This window comes from Chiloscyllium plagiosum, unplaced genomic scaffold (assembly GCF_037043375.1).
Source record: "Chiloscyllium plagiosum isolate Xiang-an unplaced genomic scaffold, Cpla_swu_hap1 HiC_scaffold_16, whole genome shotgun sequence".
Lineage (NCBI taxonomy): Eukaryota > Metazoa > Chordata > Chondrichthyes > Orectolobiformes > Hemiscylliidae > Chiloscyllium > Chiloscyllium plagiosum.
Window position 1 is genome coordinate 21,435,972 of NW_028270154.1, and position 26,484 is coordinate 21,462,455.

Sequence of the window (26,484 nt, forward strand, 5' to 3'; positions counted from 1 at the left end):
AGAAATGAATGCTGTCAGTGGATCAAGATTAAATTAATGAGCAAACGTTATCGTGCAAAGTAATTTGTTCTTTTATTTTAGAAAGGGGTGGGAATCTGCGGCGTGTTGAAATGGGCGATCTTCTCATTTTGTGAAGAAGGGTAAGGTGGATGTGCAGCATTCCCTGGGGCACCAAAACTCAGTGTGCAATTGAACAGATACCTGAATCAATATCCTATCTCTTCTGTGGTACATCGTTGGTCAGTCATGATGAGAGTTGACAGAGAATGGGAAGTCAGGTGCGAGACAAAAGCTTCAGACAAAGACAGAATGGGGTATTGTTGAAGGAGGGGCAGGGAACCTTTATTCCGAGTTGCAGTGGGTGGGTCGGACTGCTTTGTGAGCTGGGTGTGTTTGGGGAAGGAGGACAGCAGCCAGATGTATCTGTTAGATGGTGCCGCTGGTGCGGGGAAGATGAACAGCTTGATGTCGCGGTTTAACTCGCTGCTGGCCTTCACGGTGACAGTGTTGGCGGCGCTGACCTTCCTGGTTTTCCTGAGTACAATATTCCAGCAACCCCGGGTACCCGTCAGCATCCGTGTGAGCGGCATCTCTCTGTGAGTGTGGTACCCAACAGCCAGGGGCCGCTGGCTCAGCTCATCATCCTGCAGCAGGCTGTGGGTTGGTGTGTGTGGACCCATCCCCTCTGACCCACAGTGGAAACCCCGCCGGAGATCTGACTTTGTGCCAGTTCCATTCCGGTTATAATTGTGATGAAAATCTGGGGGAGGGAGGTCTTTTTTTTAGAATGAGAAGACTGAAGGGTGGCCTAAAACAGGTAGCTGTTTAAACTTTTATAGGTTAGGCAGACAGAAGATATCTCTACTTGTGAAGAGTCCAAACCCAAACCCCACACAAGTATATCTTCAATAATTAATTCAGGAATAATACCATAGAGTGGTAGACTAGGGCACTTGCTACTGTATGATTAAGACCATAAGGCCTAGGAGTAGAAGTAGAGCATTCTGATCATTGAGATAATTGACGAGCTTGCCCAGCAGTTCAGTGAGCGAACCAACTCATTCACAATCTACAGAACTTCGTGAAAACCTTTCAGATCATTAAGTCTAAAGTGCTGCTCATTGAGGGTGATCTGATAATCCTCAATTCCAATTTCCCCATGACTCTTTATTGTCTTACTGATTAATAATCAATCTCAGCCTTAAATGGACTCAACAACCCTGCCTTTACAGCTTTCTGTGGTAAAGAATTCCACAAATTCCACACCCTTTCGGCAAAGAAATACATTCTCATTTCTCTTAACTGGGTGACTCCTTACTTTGAAATTGTGCACTTTGGACCTTGACTTTCCCAGGAGGGAAAATGGCCTTACCATAACTACCTTGTCAATTCCCCTAAGAATCATGAATGTTTCAATAAGGTTGCTTGTTATTTTTCTAAACTTTGATGATTACACTTCCAACTCACTCAACCTCTCAGAAGACATTCCCTCCATGTCTGGGGCTAACCTACTTCTTTAGACTGCCTTCAGTACCAGTTTTTTTTTTAAATGAAAGTTGATTTCTTTATTAAATAAAATGACAAGGCAAGGGTGAATGTGTTTCCAAAGCTGTTAGCTGTGTTGTGATTGTGGAATAGATGTCATTCAATCATTCTACACAAATTTCAGAACTCACCCAGACAAATCTGTAACTATTAACAGTCTGCCAGAAGTTACAGAGAAAACATCCAATACCAGTATATCTTTCCTTCGATAAGGGGACCAAAGCTCTTCACAGTATTCCAGCTGTCATCTAATTAGTGTCCTGTATAGTTTTAACAAGACTTCCCTTTTTTTATATTTGATTCCCTTTGAAATAAAAGCCAATATTCCATTTGCCTTACCTATTAACTACTGAACTTGACTGCTAGCTTTTTGTGATGTATGCACAAGGACCCCCAGATTCCTCGGTGTTGTAATTTTCTGCAATTTTTCCACATTTAAATAACATTCAGCTCTTCTATTCTTGTCAAAGTGCATGATCTCACATTTGCCCCCATTTTATCCATCTGATACATTTTTGCCCACAGCTGAGTTGCAACTAGCATCGATGCCTTTAAAGGGAAACTAAGGAAGGAGTTGAGGGAGAAAAGATGAAAATTATATTTATTAAAGTAAAATATTGCAGTAATTTGAAATAAAACAAAGTGCTGGAGCAACTCAGCAATTCTGCAGCATCAGTGGAGACAGAAAGAGGTAATGTTTCAGTCCAATATGGTTTTGATATGTGTGCTAAAGAGGCATATCAGACTTGGAACATTACCTCTATTCTTTCTCCACAGATGCTGCCAGACCTGCAGAATTTCTCCAGAATGTAGTGTTAGTCAAGTGAGATCAAGTGAGTTGGGAGATGCTAGCATAGACAAAATGACCTGTTTCTGGATATTCTCTTTTGAATGTTTCTTTGTCAAACACAACACAACTGACTTGTTTTGATTTCATTTTAAATAACCTGATAATTTAGAAGATTGTTATCTGAAGATTGATGTACGAGTTTCTAAACTTTAACTCTAATCAAATTTTTAATATCTCTGCATCATAACTTTAAAATGTTATAGATGTATAGGTTTTAGTATCCTAGTGATTAATAACTTGATAGCTTTCATATATGTCATCAATCGTAATACTGTTCTGACTCGAGACAGGAGAAATTCTATTATATTTTGTTTTGTACCTTGTTTTGAGAAATGAGGTACATTTGTTTAATGTCTTTTATGTGACCGGACATACCAAGCTAATTTTCATTGAGCACAAGACAAGATTTAATTTAAAAATGATCTGAAGTGATTGAAGATAAAGAGAGTTCAGGCAAGGAAATGAGGTTTCAGACATATTTGAGGAACATGGCTATGGTGGCTAAGGTCCATAGTGGAACAATAGAAAAAGAAAGAGCTGTCAAGTGATTAATTATCAGAAGAGTCTGTAATAGATTATAGAGTGAAATCAAGATGGAATGTGAAGATTTTGAAAACAATGTGCTGAGACATGTGGAGATCAACAGAGCTATAAAATGTAGGGCTTTTGCCCGAAACGTCGATTTTCCTGCTCCTCGGATGCTGCCTGAGCTGCTGTGCTTTTCCAGCACCACTCTAATCTGGACTCTGGTTTCCAGCATCTGCAGTCTTTGTTTTTACTTATTATAAAATGTTAGTGTTGGTTGTGTTGGAAAACATGGAGCCTACAAAACCAAATGAATTGGTCATTTGCGGGTCAAAAAAGAATCAGTCTTTGTGGTCTTGAGACTTTTGACAGTGGGGAATTTGGGCAAATGATGTTTTGTAAAGTGGTTTTGTTGTTGGAGCAACTTAAGATTTGAAGTGGTGTTGCTGCTGGGGAGGATAGTGGTCTATTGCATCAGACTGTGTTGATTTTTTATTGAATAATATTGTCCTATTGGCCTCACCTTAATGTCATCTTAGTTATTTATTGTAACAAAGATTCATTTATATTTGGAAGTCAGTTCTGCCATGATGGTCTAAGTTCCTTTCCTAAATTTAAACTGTCATTTAAATAAACGTAGAGTAATAAAGTCATAGAGATGTACAGCATGGAGACAGACTCTTAAATCCAACTCGTCCATGCCGACCAGACATCCTAACCTCGTCCCATTTGTCAGCACTTGGCCTATCTCCCTTTGATACCTTCCTATTCATACACTCATTCAGATGCCTTTTTGATGTTGTAATTGTACCAGCCTCTACCACTTCCTTTGACAGCTTATTCCATACATGCACCACACTCAGCATGAAGACGTTGCCACTTAGGTCCCTTTTAAATTTTTCCCCTCTCACCTTAAACCTATGCCCTCTCGATCTGGACTCCGCCACCCTAGAGAAAAGACCTTGTCTATTTACCATATCCATGCCTGTCATTATTTTATAAACCTCTATAAAGTCACCCCTCTGTCTTTGACCCTCCAGGGAAAACAGCCCCAGCCTATTCAGCCCTCCCTATAGCTCAAATCATCCAAGCCTGGCAACATCCTTGTAAATCTTTTCTGAACCCTTTCAAGTTTCATGATATCTTTCCGATAGGAGGGAGACCAGAACTACATGCAACATTCCAACAGTGACCAAACCAATGTCCTGTACAGCCACAACATGACCTCTCAACTCCTGAACTCAATCCTCTGACCAATAAAGGAAAGCATACCGAATGCCTTCTTCACTACCCTATCCACCTGAAACTCCAGTGTCAAGGAACTTTGAACCTGCTCTCCAAGGTCTCTTTGTTCAGCAACACTCCCCAAGACATTACCATTAAGTGTATAAGTCCAGCTCTGATTTACCTTTTCAAAATGCAGCACCTCACATTTATCTAAATTAAACTCCACCTGCCACTCCTCAGCCCATTGGCCACCTGATCAAGATCCTATTGTACTCTGAGGTAACCTTCTTCACTGTCCACTACACCTCTAATTTTGGCGTCATCTGCAAACTTACTGATTATACCTCTTACATTCACATTTATATAAATGACGAAAAGTAGTGGACCCAACACCGATCGTTGTGGCACTCCATTGGTCACAGGCCTCCATTTTGAAAAGCAACCCTCCACCACTACCCTCTGTCTTCTACCTTCAAGCCAGTTCTGTATCCAAATGGCTAGTTCTCCCTGCATTCCATGAGATGTAACCTTGTTAACCAATCTACCGTGAGGAACCTTGTCGAACACCTTATTGAAGTCTGTGTACATCATGTCCACCACTCTGCCCTCATCAATCCTATTTGTTACTTTTTCAAAAAACTCAATCAAGTCAGTGAGACATGATTTCCCACGCACAAAGTCATGTTGACTATCCCTAATCAGTCTTTGTCTTTCCAAATACATATAAGTCCTGTCCCTCAGGATTCCCTCCAACAACTTGCCCACCACCGACGTCAAGCTCACCAGTCCATAGTTCCTGGCTTTTCCTTACTACCTTTCGTAAATTGTGGCACCACGTTTGCCAACCTCCAATCTTCCAGCACCTCACCTGTGACTATCGATGGTACAAATATCTCAGCAAGGGGCCCAGCAGTCACTTCCTTAGCTCCCCACAGAGTTCTCGGATGCACCTAATGAATTCCCACAATTTTCAGTGTTGTGCAGTTTGGGAAATCCAGGCCATTTTTTTTCAAATCTTGCCTATTTTGATGTACTGAGTTTTCTGGCTCTGATGCCTTTCGAGCAATATCCAGTTATAAGTGGTATCAATCATTGGAGTGTTAGGAGTGAGCTGATGCAAAGCCTTTGATTAATACTCACTAAAGTCTCCCTCTTTGGTCTGTTTATTTTATAGAATAGTACAAAGGAGGATTAAGAAATAAGTTTTGTTTCCTATCTCAAAAGGGGATACTTGCAAGGATCTTCCTCTGAACCTCTCTCCTTCAATCTATTTTGGACTTGATGTTATGTTTCTTTCATCAGAACTTTTATGATTTATTGATATTTACTGGCTATGCTCCTCATTATCACCTAATCCTTTAATGCTCTTATTTTATAATATATGCTACTCAATTGGTCGTTAATCACAAATATTATGAAAAATTATACAGAAAATGACGCATTGTGTCTAAAACCTGATTTCTTTATTTGTTGACGGGATGTGGCCATCACTCACTACGCTAGCAGTTATTGTTCATCCATTGAAAAGATGGTGATGGGATGCCTGACTGAACCACTGCAGTTTAGCCATGTGTTTCTAGAACTTTGACCTAGCAACAGTGAAGGACCACTGATATTGTCCCAGGATAGAGTCATAGAGTTGTAAACACAGAAACAGACCCTTCAGTCCAAATTATCTGCACTGACCAGATATTCTCAACTGATCTAGTCCCATTTTCCAGCATTTGGCTCATCTCCCTCTAAACCCTTCCTATTCATGTACCCATCCAGATGCTTTTTAAATGTTGTAATTGTACCTGCCTCTGGATGCTCATTTCATACATGCACTACCCCTGCATGTTGTAGTTGATCCTCAGGTCCTCTTTAATCTTTTCCCTCTCACCTTAAAGCTATGCCCCTAGTTTTGGACTCCCCTACCCGACGTAAAACATCTTGGCAATTCATCCTATCCATGCCCTTCATGATTTTATAAACCTTTATCAAGGTCACCCCTCAGCCTGAGCTCCAGGGTAAAAGACTCCAGCTTATTCAGCCTCTCCTGATAGCTGGAATCCTCCAATCCTAGCAACATCCTTGTATTTCTTTTCTGAACCCTTTCAAGTTTTAACAACATCTTTCCTACAGCAGGGAGACCAGAATTGAATGCAGTATTCTAATCATGTCCTCCCTAATGTCCTGTACAGTTGCAACACGACATCCCAACTCCTATACTGTTGAAGGCACTGACCAATAAAGGCAAGCATGCTAAACCTCTTCTTCACTGGCCGTGACTCCACTTGCAAGGAACTATGCACCTACACCCTTAGCTCTCATTGTTCAATGGCAGTCCTAAGGGCCTTACCATTAACAATATAAGACCTGCCCTGGTTTGCCTTACCAAAATGCAACACCTCACATTTATCTAAATTAAAATCCATCTGCCAGTCTTCGGTCCATTGGCCCATCTGATCAAGGTTCCATTGTACTCTGAGATAACCTCCTTCACTGATCACTCCACCACCAATTTGATGTCATCTGAAAACTCAGTAACCATATCTCCTATATTCACATCCAAATCATTTATTTAAATAACAAAAAGCAGTGGGGCTAGCACCAATCCTAGCAGTACACCGCTGGTCGTCAGCCTCCTGTCCAAAAAGCAACCCTCCGTCGCCACCCTCCGTCTCCTATCCTCAAGCCAATTTTGTATCCAATTGGCTAGCTCCCCCGGATTCCGTGTGATCTAACCTTGCTAACCAGCCTACCATGCGGAACCTTGTCGAACGTCTGGGCTGGTGAGTGGCTTCGATGGGAATTTGCAGGTGGTGGTATACCTACTCTGTTCTTCATGTGGTAGAGACCATCATTTGGGAAGGTGCTGTCAAAGGAGACAGGGTGAGTTGCTGTAGTGTATCTTCTGGATTATGCACATGCTGTCACTCTGCATCGCTGGTGAAGAGAGTGAATTTTGAAGTTGATAGGTTTTTTTCAGATGATCATAATGATTTATTCTACAAACCACAGAGAAGTTATGGTCAATTTGATATACTAAGTAGTTTAATCATTGATTTACCCAATTTATTGTAACAATATGTGCAGTAAAAATGGTAAAACAAATATAAACTTGCTTTTAATATACACCCATTAATTTTACATCCTATGAGACTAAAGATTCCCTACAGTAATGATGTCACCATCATTACTCTTGCAGTGTGGATGTCATGATGCATGAAAGATATTACTGCATGGTTTTGATTGTTGGGCTTAGTATACAACATTAAGTGTCAGTTTATAGCCAGGTATTATGTGGAATTTGCTCCTGCACTTCATAATATTGGAACTGATTGAATTACTACCCAGTTGCTACCCACCAGCTAACGTGAGTGTGTGGTATACATGTCAAAGCTGTTTGTCTTTGCAATAGCAAAAACATCCATTGCCAGTGCAAATCTTAAAGCCTGTTCAGTCGAGCAAATATTGCAAAATGCTGAAAGATTTCTACTTTGAAAAAAAATCCTCTAGTCTTTTGCTTATGTAAATTGTAATAGGCGTACACTAGAATATTGCCAAAGTGATTGACTACCTGTTTTATTATCTACAAAATAAGACTTTTTGATTTCTATATCTTTATTGCTATTTTGAAAAAAAAATCAAGTATGTGAAATAATGAGGTAAAGCCTCATCTGCTGTAAACATACAGGATATAAGTGCACAGTACTGGACAAGAAGAAGCGTGTTACGTGTGTTTTGAAGTTTTTTTGCATCCATTTCAGAAAAATATATGAAGACTACACTGGAAACCATGATTTAGGATCCATAAATTTTAGCATTTTTGTTGATATCCTTTTTTAAAAATTGATTCAATCATTGTGCTAAGCAAGCTGAGGGCTAAGACATCAGCCATCCCAAGTTAGAGAGAAGATTGTTGGAATTGCTAAATGGTAAAAGACTGAAGTCCATCTGCATTGCTTTCTACCATACTGGTATTGCATGTTACAAAGAAAATGGTGTGTCTAATCATGGAATTAGATTACAACTGACACCAACACAGAAACATGCAAATCCTTGGTCCATTGAGTTCTTCACTCAACTTGAAACATGAGAAGCATCAATATCCACCTCCTCCCATCAGTTACAGCATAGAACAAATATTTGAAGCTAACCAAAACAAAAAAAACACAATACCAAAAATAATAAATTAAATAAAAATGTCAGTAATCTGAGGAAACAATGGACGGAGCAAAGAAATCCAGAGGAGAAAAGATGAAACATTTTGTTCTGCACCAAGTTGCTAGAAACTAGAATGCATAAGACACTGAAGCCGCAGAAGGCCATTTTGCCCAGAGTGTTCTCTGCTGTTCAGTTACATCAGGGTAATCTGATAATCTTCAACGCCATATTCCTGACTTTTCCCCATAACCATTGTGTCCCTTAATTAGAAATCTGTCTCGGCATTAAATATTTAAACAACGAGCCTCTTCAACCCTCTGTGGTAAGGAATTCCACAGATTCACCACCATCCAAGAGATAGCTCTGTCTTGAATAGGTGATTCCTTATTCTGCGATTTTGCCATCTGATCTTAGATGTTACAAGGGGAAAAAACCACTCTACATTTACTTTGTAAAGCCCCCTAAGAATCTTATGTTTCAATAAGGTCTCCTCTTTTACGAAATTCCAATGAGTGCAAGTCTAATCCGCTGAACCTCTCCTCACAAGAAAATCCAAACACAGGAGCAACCTCGTACATAGTACCTGAAAAAACTGTGCCAATTTGGACAAAGTGATGGTGTGGTGATATTATTATGGGACTAGTAATCCAGAGACTCAGGTAATGTTCTGGGTACCAGGGTTTGAATCCTGCCATGGCAGATAATGGAATTTGAATCCAATAAAAATCTGGATTTAAGGGTCTAATGATGACCTTGAATTCATTGTCCAGCAAATGTCAGAAAAATCCATCTGGTTCACCAGTGTCCTTGAGGGGAGGAAACTGCCATCCTTACCTCATCTGGACTATAGGTGACTCCAGACTCACAGCATTGTGGTTGACTCTTAACTGCCCTCTGGAATAGGCAATTAATGCTGGCCCTCATTCTGTGAATGAATTAAAGAAAAAACATCCAATAGATGTTTTCAGAAGAAGTGAATAGAGAAAATTGTGGAACTAATATGAAAGAGCAGGGAAATGGTAAATTTTGTAGCTCTTTCAAACAATCAGTATAGGCACAATTGGCTTGTGTGATTCTTGATCCAAGATGTGAAGCAACCAAGCAATTTGTGAAAATGACTGGGAATCATCGACCTAAAGTTACTTGTTCTTTCCAAGCATTTTATATAAACGATGTAATATATTGCCCACACTGAATGCTGTAACCATTTAAAGTGCCAATTTTATCAGTTCTCTGTCTCTCTTGAAAGTAGATTGCAGGAACACTCATGCTTGTTTGATGTTGTGCACCTGAAGAACTATGAATAGGATCAAGAAAAGGAAATTCAGAGTACAACCCGAGAAAGAAGTTATTATACAGTATTTTAAAATCACTTTCATTTGGCTAATCATCAATTTATCAAAGCAGTTGTTGCAGTAGAGGACTTCTATTGTGTGAATTGATTCTGAACCCATATTTTCTTTAACCATTTATTTACATCTCGGACCAGTATTCAACTGGAATGTTAAGCAGCTTTTCCTATATCTAACTGCAGAATATGCTACAGCAAAGAATGTAAGTTGAATTTGTGTAGATATTACGCTGTGCAAACTGTCGAAAATACATCTATGTGGATGTGCTATTTCCATATTCATTCCTTTAAGCATTATCTTTTTACCTATAATCCATGTTTTTCAGCAACCTGATTCCTTTTTATAGAGCATGAAAACAGCCCCTTCGGTCAAATTCATGCATGCCAACAAGATATCCTAAATAAATCTAGTCCCATTTTCCAGCCTTTGACCCATATCCCTATGAACCCTTCCCAATCATAAACCCATCCAGGTGCCATTGAAAGGTTGTAATTTTATCAGCCTCCATCACTTTGTCTGGTAGCTCATTTGATACACAGATAACTTTATCTTGAGAATGTGACTTGAAAGAAGTTCTGGGATTTATATATTAATGAACCAAAACCTGCAACCCATTCTAAAAGATGAAAGACGTAACAGCAATCTAATATATATCGTTTTCTTCAATATATCGTTTCAGTTGCACAACACTGTTTTGCTATAAATTCTGTGTCTTATGATCCTGCTCCACAGCTACCTGATGAAGAAGCAGTCCTCCGAAAGCTACTACTTCCAAGTAAATCTGTTAGACTATAACTTGGTGTTGTGTGATTTTAACTTCTACCTTCGAACTAGTCCTGTATCCAAATGGCTAGTCCTCCTGTATTCCATGAACTCTAACAGTACTAACCAGTCTACCATGAGGAACTTTGTTGAAGGCCTTGCTGAAGTCCATATAGATCATGTCCACTGCTTTGCCCTCATCAATCCTCTTTGTTACTTCCTCAAAAAACTCAATCAAGTTAGTGAGACATGTTTTCTCACGCACAATGTCACATTGACTATCCCGAATCCGTCCTTGCTTTTCCAAATACATGTAAATCCTGTCCCTCAGGATTCCCTCCAACAACTTGCCCATTGCTGATGTCCGGCTCACCGGTCTATAGTTCCTGGCTTTTCCTTACCACCTTTCTTAAATAGTGGCACCATGTTAATTTTAGTATTGCACAAGAGTATATTTCTGTTTACTTCTATGCCTTATAATAATATTTACATTGATATTATGGTGCAATCTTGAAATTCCTTCCTGCAACTATTTTAATTAGTTTGTTGAAATCTGATAATTCCTTTTTTTTTGTTCTGCACTAATTTACAACTTAGAAATTGAATCAAGTGGTTCTATGGGATAAAATTCTTCAGCGAGGAGTGAACACTAGACTTAATCTTCAGAATATGAGCCCTAAATATTTATTGTTGGATGATGGAAATGGCCTGATGTAAGTGAAAAATGTTTCTTATATACGAGAAAAGTAAAAGATTATTGATGAACTATAAAAGCTTTCTCATTGTTAAGTGCATTTTGCTCCTGTAGGATTCAATGTTTTGGAGGGTTGACATTTTGCACCAATTATTCTCTTAATTAAAATCAGAGTTTAAAGTAGATTTAATGAGATTACAATACAAGATTGTATTTCCCAGCTTTGGTGTTTCTACATTATTCTAAAGTTGATGATCAAGAAGCCTAAACTAGTAACTATCTATAAGTTTGTTTAATAACACTTATGAACAATGTCTTAAAATTTGTAATTCCAGGTTAAATTACTTAGCAGTTAGAAATGCTTCAAATTATCCAGCATAAATTTGTTAAGGTTGAGTAACGTGACAACTTTAGAACTTTTGAAAATTAAATAAATGAGAGTTTTGAGAAGTCACTGGATAATACATCCTTTGGATGGCTTGTTTAAACAAAAAAAAACTTATAGGATAGGAAAGATGTAGTAGCACAGTTGGAATGTAGGGTTGCTAGATTAGGAACAAAGGAGTAGGGTTCACCTATCTTGCTGAAATTGCACAAGTGATGTATTCCAAGATTCAGTACGATTCACAGGGGGAAAAAAAAAGTGTATCAAAATTTGCTGCTAACAAAAATGTACAAGAACAGTAAAACCATTCAGGACTATGTAAATAGGAAAAATGGGATGTTGGGAGACATGAGGTACTAATGAAGAGAAATGTAAAATGCTCCCATGACCCTAATTCCACTGATCCAACCTTCTTTTCCTGATCTATTACTAGTTGATATTTAAAATTGTGTTCTCTCAGGCACATCTTCAAAACTGATGCCATTGTCTTTTCATCAAAATGATTACCCCATTTTAAAGCTTTGTTTTCTTTCCATTTTTTGAGTGCAATGTTAATAACCAGGTCTTAGCATCAACTTTGTATTTGAATCTCTCCAAATAGCTTTCTGTCCAACAGTAAAGAGCCCTCGTCCAATTCACATTTGGAATTGGTGCAGTATCCCATTATTGTTCTGCAGCTTTTGGGACAACTAGCCTCTTGTCTATTGTTTAACTCAGTGACACTGTTCTTGCTTGGTTCCATTCTTACCTCTAGCAGTGACTTTCCTTCCAATATTCCAATGGATTATAAGCAAACCGACATGAGAGTGGAATTTAAACCACAACCATATTAACCCTAATCTTATTGAATTGCAAATAGGCTTGAGGGCAAAATGGTCCTCTCATGCATCGTATGTTCCTGCATCATTAACTCTGAAGTCCACCTTCTTAGGTCATGTTCATCTTCCTGCTGTTCCTTGGTGACATCATCCAAAAACTCAGTACATGTATGCAGACGATGCCCACTCCCTTTTCACTACTTCTCTCAACACTCTGCTCTAACATGCCTACTGGATACGTCATAACATCCATTAGTTAAACATTAGTGATCTCCCTCTCCCTCCACTGTCTTGTTTGAAGCATTCTGGCAGCAACTATTATTCCTTTTTGACTTGGAGTTGGGCTCTGATTTCATATTCTCTCCATTGTGAGAAGCACCAACTTTACTTTCCAAACAGGCTCATTAGCACTTCTGGGTCAACTAATGTATTACTAAATCCTTTGTTCACGCTATTACACTTTAAGCCCTGACTAATCCACTGCTTCAGGGCTTCATCACATCGTCCATAAACTTCAGCTCACTGAAACTCTGCTACCCTAGCCCGCACTAAGTCCACTTTCACCATCACCTCATGCTCAACTGTTTCAAATAATGATTCTAACTTTTCTTGTCAAATTCCCTTGTGCCATCACCTCTTGTCTCTGTACCTTTATCCAACTTTGCAATCCTTTGTAAAATCTGCATTCCTTCTGTCTTGGCTTCCTGTGCTCTCTGAAATCCCCTCATCATTGGGAGCCTTCCTTCGGCTACCTTGGCCCTGAGCTCTGGAATTTCCTTCCTAAACTTCTCCATCCACCTCTCTTAAGATTCAGCTTGAAAGCTGTCTTCGTGAATCTATTTTGTATCATCATTCTCTACTTCACCTTATGCAGTTTTCTTTGGCTTATTTTCGACTTTCATATGTTTACATTCCTTAAGACTTTTTACATGTGGAGGAACAAGAAAGTAAATATTCAATAAGAGTTCAGTCACTGGTGTGAATGTTTAGATAGCATTTCAAGTACAGTTTTCAACTTTTCCGCAACATTGCTTATTTAGTTGTTTTCACTGCTTCTACAAGATGTTCTTATTTCCTGTAAGAAATTGGGAATTTTTATATGAATAATATGACATATTAGTGAAATACTTTTCTGCCTCTTGGAGTGATCAGGAATTTGTAATTTACATCCAGGGCTGAATAATTAATTTGAGCGTAACAGTATGGCACACTGACAGATTAAGTTAGTGTGAGCCTGTTCTATGCTGTCTATTTTGTTTTTGTGCAGATGGGTGGAAAGTGTTGTAAGAAGTGCTAAACTTTAGTAGCTTCAGAAGAAATAATTAAGCTCCTACACAAGAACAAGGTGTATTTTACTGTGCCTTTAACATAAAATATTGCAAGTTGCTTCACAGAAGGGTTATCAAATAAATTTGGCTCTAAGCCATACAAGGATACCAAAAGCATTGTAAAAATGGAAGTTTTGAGGAGCATTATAAAGAATGATGGAGAGGTAGACAATTTCAGGGAGAAGTAGATACTTCAGGATTTAGGTAATAAATGCATGACCATTTGTGGTGTTGCAATTAAATTTCAGAATTGCAAGAGTGCAGAAGTAGTGTTGGTATTTTTCTGAGATTGTGATGATTTTCCTCTAACCCTTGTACTCCATTGGTATTATACTTTTTGAAAAAATAATGATAAACTGCTGTGGACGATAAATGTCACTCCACAGTGCAGAAATAGTACTTAGTGTTGTAACTTGGAACAAATGAGGGCAATTTTCAACATAAGCTAAAATGAATCTAAAGATCCAGCATTGACAAGACCATACTGTTGACCTTTTTCACTTTCTTTCTGTTCCTCCTCCCCTTAGAGGAAATAACGTCTCATTATCTCTTTCATGGAATATTGTTCCAAATGCTGGAATCTTGTATCTGATACCTGCTTCTGGACACAAAGTAATACCATTACCTGAAAAATATGAAAATATCAGAAGTTGTTGATAAAAAAAGGGTTGGTTACAGGTATGAACCATGAGACATGACAAAATTTGGAAAACTACCTAATTACAATGTCTAAACTTTTTGTAATTTAACTAAACAATGCAAAATGTTTTTAATAAAAGACTGCTGAAGAAAATGCACCTCCGTTTTTGCTTAGACTATTTTTAATAGCTGTTCAACTATGGTTTAGTTATTTTCTTGAACAGTGGTGATTATTCTATTCCAGATGAGGCATTAAATATACACAAAACAAACATCTGCAGATGCTGGAAATGTGAAACAGAAATTGCTGTAAACTCAGACGTTCGGGCAGCAACTGTGGGGAGAAATCAAAGTTAATCTTTTGAGTCTACTGACTGTTCTTCAGAACATAAGTGTCCATAGACTCAAAACATTAACTCTGCTTTCTCTCCACAGATACTATCAGACCTGCTCAGTTTCTCCATCAATTTTGATTAAATATACATGTTGAGGATAACATTTTGGTGCAGTGCAAAAATCAAATTCATAATCCAATTAGGACATACAACTTTAATTATTATTTTTGCCAAGTGTTATTTTATTAATTGAGAAAGTTAAAACACACTAAAGTCACATTCAGGTAAATTAAAACTTTAAGTAAAATACAAATTCCCACAAGAATCAATATTAAAACTAGAGTTAACCTCTGTAGGGTCTTCTGTATCGGAAACAAACATTAAAACAATATATCCTGAAAGTTGAAATAATTTCCATTGCTAAATTTCTATGTTGATTGTGCTGATAAATGAAATAACTTGCTCTAATTTAAGAAAAAATTATGATCACAGTGCCTCATGTTACTTTTGGTTGCTGCTGATTCCTTCCCATGAGCATCTGATTTGTAGCCTTCCTCTACCCTGACCTTCTGACTTGCAATCTCTTTCCCCAGTAATATCTGATTTATGGCCTCAGCCCCTCATCGGTATGCTATGTCCAGCTGACAGCGTCTCGATTTCATAATTCAACTGAAAAGTGACACCTTCATCAACATCCACTGGTATCAGCTTTGAATTTTTGTCCTCAAGTCATGGAGCTTGACTTAAAGATAATTTAATACATCTGAGACAAACACACAAAGCCGGAGAAACTCATTAAGTCTGACAGCATCTGTGGAGAGAAAAAGAGTGAGCTAATGTTGAGTCTAGTACATCTCTTCATCAGAACTGGAGAATCTGGGAATTTGATTCAAGGTGAGGTTTTAATTCTTTTTCAAATTTTACAGTTACAGTCAGATTCAGACTTAAGGCAGAAAATAGATTTAAGGCAGCAAGTTTAGAGGGGATTAAAGGAGAACTTGTTGCACTGAGAGGAATCTGGTGGATTTTTGGAATTTACCATCCGAAAGAGTAGTAAAATCACCACAGCATTGAAGTATATTGATGACGACTTTAAGTACTATTGTATACAAGACAATGGGCCAACTGTGGGAAAATGGGATTGCAGTAAATTAGTACTTGATAATCAGCATGGACATGATAGGCGAAAGGGCCTCTTTCTATGCTATAGTATTCTATGACTATGAAACACTGCTTCCCATGTGGTGCAGGATGAGTGCAATATATCAAAACAGAGTGCCTGCTGCGATCCCCAAACCTTCCCATCCCACAGCCACATCAATTACTCAACTTCTCAGTACGTCATTATTACATTTACATGACAGATGAAGAAATCACTGCCCGTGATACAGTGTTGCACCTACGTATCTCAGAAAGCTACTTGAATATTTGTTAGTGTATTGATGGCACAATTGGCATTTAAGTGTTCTTTACTAAATATTTCAGAAATCTTGTACCTTTAAATTCATAATTTATATTATTATTTAGCTGGGGTTCATTCATTGCTAAAAGTTTTGAAAATATGTTCCTCAGAGTTCAACAGGACTTTAATCAGATTGGCCAATGGGCCAAGGAGTGGCAGATGGAGTTTAATTTTAATAAATCTAAGATGCTGCATTTTGGAAAGGCAAATCAGTGCAGGACCTATATACTTAATGGTAAGGTCCTGGGGAGTGTTGCTGAACAAGGAGACCTTGGAAGTTCATAGTTCCTTGAAGGTGGAGTCGCAAGTAGATAAGATAGTGAAGAAGGCATTTGGTGTGCTTGCCTTTATTGGTTAGTGCATTTTGCGGCTGTACAGAACATTGGTGAGGCCACTTTTGGAATTCTGCATTCAATTCTGGTCTCCCTGCTGTAAGACAGATGTTGTGAAACTTGAAAGGGTTCAGAAAAGATTTACAAGGATGTTGCCAGGTTTGGAGGGTTTGAACTATCAGGCTGAATAGGCTGGGGCTATTTTCTTTGAAGTGTCGGAGGCTGAGGGGTGACCTTACAGAGATCTATAAAATCAAGAGGGACATAGATAAGGTGAATAGCCAAGCTCTTTTCCCAGGTGTGGGGGAGTCCAGAAGTAGAGGGCATACGTTTCAGTGGGAGGGGAAAGATTTAAAAGGAACCTCGGGGGCAATTATTTTCACACAGAAAATGGTGAATGTATGGAATGAGCTGCCAGAGGAGATGGTGTGGAGGCTGGTACAATTAAAGCATTTAAAGGCTACTGGATGGGTACTTGAATAGGAAGGGTTTAGAGGGGTATGGCCCAAATGCTGGCAAATGGGACTCTATTTAGATAGCTAGTCGGCCTGGAAAAGTTGGGTGGAAGGGTCTGTTTCCATGCTGGATAGCTCTATGACTCTATGTATCCTTGAATCAAAAACTATTTTGGATTAGTCTGCTAGCAGTGGCTCACAGAATTTCTTCTACAGAAACTTTCCAGGGTATTTCTCAAATAATCTCGACAGTGAACAAAACAGACCTAGGTAAAGGGAAGGGGAAAGAAAAAGAAGCTATCTGTTTTATACAAATTAGCAATATTTAAACTCTTAACACTTTGGCTACAGATGTCTCAATTAAAATAGAAAATGCAGCACAAACTAGCTGCATTTACCAACTTCACAAACCAGAGATTCTACATTGATACTTGTCACTTTTATATTATTCGATGGAATGCCCAATTGGTAACAATTGGATTGTCTGAACGATTTCAGCTTTTTAAAAAATTAATTCATGGGATGAGGGTATCACTGTCTAGACCAGCATTTATTGCCTGTCTTTAATTGCCAGGTGGGCAGTTAAGAGTCAACCACGTTGCTGTGTGTCTGGAGTCACATGTAGGCCAGACCAGGTAAGGACAGCCGATTTCCTTCCCTGAAGAACATCAGTGATGGTTTCTTCATGACAATCAACTATGGCTTCATGGTCATTATTAGACTCTTATTTCCAGCTTATTATTGAATTCAAATTCCACCATGCTGCGATTCAAACCCAGGTCCGAGAACATTTCCTGAGTTTCTGGATTAATAGTCTAGCGATAATACGTCGAGGTTATCACCTACCCTATATGAATAACAACTTTTATAAAGAGCGTTCACCTGCTGGAGACTAAGTTTTATAAAGCAACTGTCAATCTACATAAAATATTGAGCTTTTTCAAACTGTGGTAATACCAAATCTTTTGATTTTTTTTAAGAATGGTTGTTTGTCTCTTTTGCCACTGCCAAATTAAGCTTTTTCTACGGCAGTGTTTGTCTGATCTCAGTTACTAACTGAGCTCAAATGGGTATGAGACATTTCTTTAATCCATTCCTAAAGGGCTAGTGTAGCATTATGGGTCAGTAAGGAGAATTAGCAAGGTACACACACACACTTGTGCTTTCAGCACGAATCTGCAGATGAGGATAGAGATATTTGTGTAACAAATTGCTGTGGCTGTGCCTCAGGAAAATGTTGCTTTCTTCTGGCTTGGATGCTACATTCACCTGCCTCTGTGTAATTGTTACTGCTGCTACTACTAAATCAGCAGTAGTTGGTACAGCCAGAGATGTGGGGACCCTCTCTGCTGGGCTGGGAAATAAGGAGGAAGGAACCATTGGTACAGAGAGTGAGTTAAATTGGGGAAGGTGCTGCTGATGCCTGGGAAGAGACTGGATTTATAATTAGAGTCAAACAGCATGGAAACAGACCCTTCGGTTCAAATCGTCTGCATCAGTTATCCCACTGACCTAGTCCCACGTGCCAGCATTTGGCCAACACTCCTCTAAACCGTTCTGATTCAAATGCCCATCCAGATGCCTTTTAACTGTAATTGTACCTGCCTCTCCCACTTCCTCTGGCAGCTCGAGCATCACCCTTTGCCTGAAAAATTTGCCCTTCAGGTCCTAATTAAATCCTAACCCCCTATCTCCATCTTAAACCTATGCCTTCTAGTTTTGGACATCCCCCACTCTCGGAAAAAAACATTAACTATTTATGCCCCTCATGATTTATAAAACCATATAAAGTCTCCCCTCAGCCTCTGATGCTCCAGGAATTTGCAGCAGCAACTGAAGCATTCTGAGATAGTGATTACTCCCAAAGCTTCTCTGGGCTGCTATCACTGCTCGAGACTTGTTTTATGATATTTAGTACAAACTCACTCCTCCTGGGGATGGACAATCATTGTAATAAAGAGAGTACAATAGAATGTGGTCCATTCCTTTTTCGCAACAGGCAGGTGGTGTTTAAAATTACCAGTCAGTCAGGACTAGAGCACCTAAATTCCTGATGAAGGGCTTTTGCCCGAAACATCTATTTTACTGCTCCTCGGATGCCGCCTGAACTGTTATGCTCTTCCAGTACCACTAATCCAGAATCTGGTTTCCAGCATCTGCAGTCATTGTTTTTACCTAAAGCACTAAAAATCAGTTGTCTGATATAAAAGTCAAAAATCACACAATATTGGGTTATAGGCCAACAGGTTGATCCAGCAGCGAGGCCTGCCTGAGGAAGGTGCGGGGCTCCAAAAGCTTGCAGTTTCAAAGAAACCTGTTGGACTATAACCCGATGTCGTGTGATTTTTGACTTTGTCCACCCCAGTCCAACACCAGCACTCTACATTAGATTAGATTAGATTAGATTACAGTGTGGAAACAGGCCCTTCGGCCCAACAAGTCCACACCGACCCGCCGAAGCGAAACCCACCCATACCCCTACATTTACCCCTTACCTAACACTACGGGCAATTTAGTATGGCCAATTCACCTGACCTGCACATCTTTGGACTGTGGGAGGAAACCGGAGCACCCGGAGGAAACCCACGCAGACACGGGGAGAATGTGCAAACTCCACACAGTCAGTCACCTGAGTCGGGAAATGAACCCGGGTCTCTGGCGCTGCGAGGCAGCAGTGCTAACCACTGGGCCACCGTGCCGCCCACAAATCTACATGATGATATAAAAATAGACAAGGGTTCACCCTTGTCCATGTTTTGAAGGAGGTGGGTGAGAAGAAAAAAATTCACTTTAAAGCAGTCCGAAGTGAGACTTTGCAACTCAATCCACACATGGTCTCCAAGAAAAGCTCAGAGAGTTATATAGTCCAGCAACAAAAATAGAAATTTCTGAAGAAACTCATTAAGTATGGGGACATTTATAAAGTTATAGACAAAAAGAGTTAATGTTTCTAGTCCAGAGACCCTCCCTCAGAACTTGGGCATGGTCAACTCTGGTTTCTGGCTCTGCAGCTGCTACCAAAGCTGCTGCCTGGAACAGACTGGATTTATAATCAGTCATACACCATGGTAACAGACCCTTAGGTCCAACTCATCTGCATCGAACAGACATCCCAATGTGATCAAGTCCCACATGCTAGCATTTGGCGAACACTCCTCTAAACTCTTCCCATTTAAATTCCCTTCAAAATGCCTTTTAAATGTCGCTTTTTTAAAGATTCTCAACACTTTGTTTTCGATTTGAATTATTGTTTCGTGACCTGGGCAGCATCGGAGAAGTATCGCGATGAACAAAGGAGATCGTTCGGCCCTTCGTGTCTGCACCAGCCCTTCAAATGAGCGTTATGACTTGGTGCCAATGTCCGAATCGCCCCACCTCTCCCGCGGATTGGATGACTAATTGCCTCATGCGGGTAGTGAAGTACTGCAGACCCGAACCACTCGTGTGAGAAGTTCTTCCTTAAATGCCCCGCACGTTATTATCTGCCGCTGATCTTATTGCTGTTTGGAAGATATCACCGTGGAGCAGTTGGCCACTGCTGTCCTTTACCAAGATGGCGCCTTTCGGCCGGCACTAGGTGAGGGATTGTGCCTGCGCACAGAGGAAAGCGACCGGCTGTCGTCACGTCGCGTCTCCACGTGCCTAATACGGCTGCTGGGATTGGCTGGGCCGCGGCCAGGGCCGATTGACGACCCGATCGGATTGGAGAAATCCAACGTAGCAACGGCGCCATTTTGTCCGAGGAAGGTGCGGAACTGGAATTGATAAAATCACCAGGAGTGGTCCCGGTAAGAGAAAATAAAACGCCACGGCGGCGGAGGCAGAGCGCGTGCAGACCGGAGGCGGCTGGTTTGTATTTGGGGCGTGGCGGCGTGGGATGTTTCAGGGATTTTCCCCTTTCCTCTCCTCCCCTCCCCCCCCCCTCCCTGTGTGGGCAGCGTAGGCAGAGACACAGGACAATAAGGCTGCAGCTCATTGGCCGTGAGTATGTGAGCAGCAGAGAGCCCGAACCTGCTGGGATCATGGTGGAGGTGGAGGTGAGGGTGAGGGAGAGGCAGAGCTAGGGGGAGAGCATAGGGCAGGGGCGTGGGCGAAAGAAAGAGGAGATAGGGGTAGAAGGCTGGAGGAGGAAGGGTTAGGTGAGGTTGGGAGCTGGCAAAGTCGGGAAGAGTAGGGCGAAAGGAGAGCAGGCAAGGGGGAAGACAGAGGAGGTGAAAAGCAGGCAAAGAAACGTGGTGACAGGATTAGGAAAGGGCAGACAAAGCAGGAGGACAGAGGGGGAAAGTGAAATGGTTAAGTGGAAGGATAGGAGGGGAAGAAGACAAAAGAGGGATGAGTGAATGACAGTGTGGACTGAAGGCAGTTGTGACAAGAAATGCTTGATAGCACCTCAAAGACCCTGGGCTTTAGTAATTAAGTGGCCTCCTCTATATTGGGGAGACAGGCCGGCTACTTGCGGAGCTTTTCAGAGAACACCTCTGGGACACCCGGACCAACCACCCTGTAGCTCAACATTTCAATTCCCACTCCACCAATGATATGCAGGTCTTTGGACTCCTCCATCGTCAGACCACAACAAAACGACGGTTGGAGGAAGAACGCCTCATCTTCCAGCTAGGAACCCTCCAACCACAAGGGATGAACTCGATTTCACCAGTTTCCTCATTTCCCCTCCCCCTACCCTGTCTCAGTCAAATCCATCAAATTCAGCACCGCCTTCCTAACCTGAGATCTTCTTCCCGACCTCTCCGCCCCCACCCCAGTCTGACCTATCACCCTCACCTTGACCTCTTTCCACCGATCACATTTCCGACGCCCCTCCCCCAAGTCCCTCCTCCCTACCTTTTATCTTAGCCTGCTGGACAAACTTTCCTCATTCCTGAAGAAGTGCTTATGCCCGAAACGTCGATTCTCCTGTTCCCTGGATGCTGTCTGACCTGCTGCGCTTTTCCAGCAACACATTTCCAGCTCTGATCTCCAGCATCTGCAGACCTCACTTTCTCCCTTTAGTAATTAAGGTTTTGTTCAGTAATGAAGGTTTATTATTCATAACTTGTTGTGCCCCTGGTCAAGATGTTACAGTGTATCAAACTGACTGTAGAAAATTGGTCATGTATTTTCTGTCACCAAAAAGTTGGACAAATTCAAGCTTGTCAATTACTACATCATCAATTTACTCTTTCTTGCAACTCTCTGGGTGTTGCAGCTGCTCTATCCCTGTGTTTGCCACAAATGTGAAAATTTGATTACAGCATTGAATTTTTCAAGCTTGCCTAACTGTCGAAGATATATGCACATCACTTTGGCCCGCCTCCTATTAACAAGAAAATAATTGTTGTACGTTAGCATAATCAAACTCTTTCCCATTGACTAAATATAGACAAGTTGGATTGCTAATCTATACTGTGGTTCTGTTCGCCGAGCTGGAAGTTTTTGTTGCAAACGTTTCGTCCCCTGTCTAGGCGACATCATCAGTGCTTGGGAGCCTCCTGCGAAGCGCTTCTTTGATGTTTTCTCCGGTGTTTATAGTGGTCTGTCCCTGCCGCTTCCGGTTGTCAGTTTCAGCTGTCCGCTGTAGTGGTTGGTATATTGGGTCCAGGTCGATGTGTTTGTTGATGGAGTTTGTGGATGAATGCCATGCCTCTAGGAATTCCCTGGGTGTTCTCTGTCTGGCTTGCCCTATGATAGTAGTGTTGTCCCAGTCGAATTCATGTTGCTTGTTGTCTGCGTGTGTGGCTACTAAGGATAGCTGGTCGTGTCGTTTCGTGGCTAGTTGATGTTCATGTATGCGGATTGTTAGCTGTCTTCCTGTTTGTCCTATGTAGTGTTTAGTGCAGTCCTTGCATGGTATTTTGTACACTACATTCGTCTTGCTCATGTTAGGTATCGGGTCCTTCGTTCTGGTGAGTTGTTGTCTGAGCGTGGCTGTTGGTTTGTGTGCTGTTATGAGTCCTAGGGGTCGCAGTAGTCTGGCTGTCAGTTCCGAGATGCTCCTGATGTATGGTAGTGTGGCTAGTCCTTTTGGTTGTGGTATGTCCTCGTTCCGTGGTCTTTCTCTTAGGCATCTGTTGATGAAGTTGCGCGGGTATCCGTTTTTGGCGAATACCTTGTATAGGTGTTCCTCTTCTTCTTCTTTTTGCAGTTCTGGTGTACTGCAGTGTGTTGTGGCCCTTTTTGAATAGTGTCCTGATGCAGCTTCGTTTGTGTGTGTTGGGGTGGTTACTTTCATAGTTTAGGACTTGGTCAGTGTGTGTGGCTTTCCTGTATACCCTTGTATCCTTTTCTTCTTCTCTCGTGAATCGGATTCCTGCGAGTGTGGCGTTGACGATCCGGTGTGTTTTTTCTATTTCCGTGTTTTTAATGATTACAAACGTGTCATCGACATATCTGACCCAGAGTTTGGGTTGAATTTGTGGTAGGATTATTTGTTCTAACCTTTGCATAACTGCCTCTGCGATGAGTCCTGAGATTGGTGATCCCATGGGTGTTCCGTTGATTTGTTCGTTTATCTGGTTGTTGAATGTGAAGTGCGTTGTGAGGCACAAGTCCAGTACTTTAAGTTCACAACGCACTTCACATTCAACAACCAGATAAACGAACAAATCAACGGAACACCCATGGGATCACCAATCTCAGGACTCATCGCAGAGGCAGTTATGCAAAGGTTAGAACAAATAATCCTACCACAAATTCAACCCAAACTCTGGGTCAGATATGTCGATGACACGTTTGTAATCATTAAAAACACGGAAATAGAAAAAACACACCGGATCGGCAACGCCACACTCGCAGGAATCCGATTCACGAGAGAAGAAGAAAAGGATAGCCAACTCCCATTCCTAGACGTGATGGTACAGAGAACACCGAACGGAGAATTCACTACAAGGGTATACAGGAAAGCCACACACACAGACCAAGTCCTAAACTATGAAAGTAACCACCCCAACGCACAAACGAAGCTGCATCAGGACACTATTCAAAAGGGCCACAACACACTGCAGTACACCAGAACTGCAAAAAGAAGAAGAGGAACACCTATACAAGGTATTCGCCAAAAACGGATACCCGCGCAACTTCATCAACAGATGCCTAAGAGAAAGACCACGGAACGAGGACATACCACAACCAAAAGGACTAGCCACACTACCATACATCAGGAGCATCTCGGAACTGACAGCTTGACTACTGCGACCCCTAGGACTCATAACGGCACACAAACCAACAGCCACACTCAGACAACAACTCACCAGAACGAAGGACCCGATACCCAACATGAGCAAGACGAATGTAGTGTACAAAATACCATGCAAGGACTGCACTAAACACTATATAGGACAAACAGGAAGACAGCTAACAATCCGCATACATGAACATCAACTCGCCACGAAACGACACGACCAGCTATCCTTAGTAGCCACACGCAGCCAACAAGCAACATGAATTCGACTGGGACAACACTACTATCATAGGGCAAGCCAAACAGAGAACAGCCAGGGAATTCCTAGAGGCATGGCATTCATCCACAAACTCCATCAACAAACACATCGACCTGGACCCAATATACCAACCACTACAGCGGACAGCTGAAACTGACAACCGGAAGCGGCAGGGACAGACCACTATAAACACCGGAGGAAACATCAAAGAAGCGCTTCGCAGGAGGCTCCCAAGCACTGATGATGTCGCCTAGCCAGGGGACGAAACGTTTGCAACAAAAACTTCCAGCTCGGCGAACAGAACCACAGCAACAAGCACCCGAGCTACAAATCTTCGCACAAACTTTGCTAATCTATAACTTGAACTGCACTGCTTTCAATACCTCCAATTTCCTGGCACAAACTCCTTTCTCTTCACCATGGATGTACAATCTGCATGTCTATCTCCCAACAGGATAGTCTGAGAGGCCTCAGCTTCTTCTTGAAACAAAACCTGAACCGTAGCCATCCACCAACCTCCTCTGTCTGGTTGAGGTCATTCTCACTTTGAACAATTTCTCCTTTAACTTGTCTCTCACTTTCTTCAGGTCAGGTGTGGCCATGAGTCTCGGTTAGGTCTGTCTCTTTGTATATGGAGCACGTGGAACATTTTTGTTGTACTCCTATTTTCGTCCATCACCATGACCCGTTCTCTGGTACATTGGCATCATCAGTGCTGCATCTCTTTCTTGTCCAGAGTTGGAAAAAAATTATCAATTTTGCTTCCAACTTTCATCCTGCTCTCAACTTCATCAGGTCCACCTCCAACTCCTCCCTTCCCTTACTTGACATCTCTGTTTGGGATAGACTGGCACTGATGTTCATTACAAACTCACTGACTCCACAGTTTGATTAGCACACCTCTTCTCACCTTGCTCCTGTAAGAACTCCATAAGACATAAGAGCATAAATTAGTCTGTTCAGTTCATCGCGTGATAATCATGATGGAAGTTTCTCAACCCGGTTCTCCTGCTTTCTCCCTGTAACCTTTGAACCCCTTGAGGATCAAGAACCTATCTTTCTCTGTCTTAAATATACTCAATGACCTGCCCTCCACAGCCATCTGTGGCAATGAATTCCATAGATTCACCACTCTCTGGCTGAAGAAGTTTCTCCTTATCTCCGTTCTAAAAGGTCTTCCCTTTATTCTAAGGTTGTTCCTCTGGTCCTAGTCTCCAGCAATGGAAGCATCTTCCCAACGTCCACTCTGTCCAGGCAATTCAGTAATCGCTAAATTTCAATTAGATCCTCCCTCATTCTTCTAAACTCCATCCAAGAGTTCTCAAACGTTCATCATATGTTAAGCTTTTAATTCCCGAGACTATTCTTGTGAACCTATGAAACTGCTCCAGGGCCAGTACATCCTTCCTGAGATATGGACCAAAACTGCGCGTAATACTCCAAATATAGCCTGACTAGAGCCTTATAGAGCCTCAGAAGTATATCCCTGCTTTTATATTCAAATCCTCTCAAATGTCATCATTACAGTTGCCTTCCTACTGACTCAACCTGCAAGTTTACCTTAAGAAAAACGTGGGCTAGAACTCCCAAGTCTGTTTGCACTTCAGACCTGAAATTTCTCTCCATTTAGAAAATAGTCCATGTTGCTATTCTTTGTACCAAAGTGAATTACCTCACGCTTTCCCACATTGGGCAAAGAAGTGGCAGATAGAGTACATTCTCCAAACCTGACCAAATCCTACTGCAGCCTCCTCACCTCCTCCGTACTATCTGTCCCTCTACCTATCTTTGCATCATCTGCAAACTTAGCCAGAATGCTGTCAGTTCCTTCATCTACATTATTGATGTATAAAGTGAAAAGGTGTCCCAACACAGATCCTTAAGGAACATCACTTGTCACTAGCTGCCATCCTTTTATCCCCATGCTCTGCTTTCTGCCAGACAGCCAATATTCTATCCATGCTAGTGCCTTGCTTCTAATACGATGAGCCCTTATCTTACTCAACAGCCTCCGATGCGGTATCTTGTCAAAGTCCAGATAGATAATATCCATTGCTTCTCCTCGGTCTAACATGCTTGTTACTTCCTGAAAGAATTCTAGCAGATTTGTCAAGTATGACCTCCCCTTGATGAAACCATGCTGAGCTTACCATATTTTAGCATTCACTTCCAAGTATTCAGGAATCTCAT

At 41.2% G+C, this 26,484-nt stretch overlaps 2 protein-coding genes across 2 annotated transcripts in view; both read left to right on the top strand.

Annotated features, from left to right (window-relative positions):
* Nucleotides 1-453: 453 nt before the first annotated feature.
* LOC122556524 (signal peptidase complex subunit 3-like) lies at nt 454-15,082 on the top strand. The gene is made up of 5 exons (XM_043703261.2): nt 454-596; nt 7,900-7,964; nt 9,774-9,850; nt 11,008-11,123; nt 14,163-15,082. The coding sequence occupies exons 1-5, from the start codon at nt 454-456 to the stop codon at nt 14,290-14,292; spliced, it is 531 nt and encodes a 176-aa protein (XP_043559196.2). The 3' UTR covers nt 14,293-15,082.
* A 5,443-nt stretch (nt 15,083-20,525) lies between these two features.
* hmgxb3 (HMG box domain containing 3) overlaps nt 20,526-26,484 on the top strand; it is a 92,469-nt gene continuing 86,510 nt past the window's right edge. The window contains exon 1 of the mRNA XM_043703262.2: nt 20,526-20,646. The gene's annotated coding sequence lies outside the window, so the exon portion shown is untranslated. The remainder of the gene's footprint in view (nt 20,647-26,484) is intronic.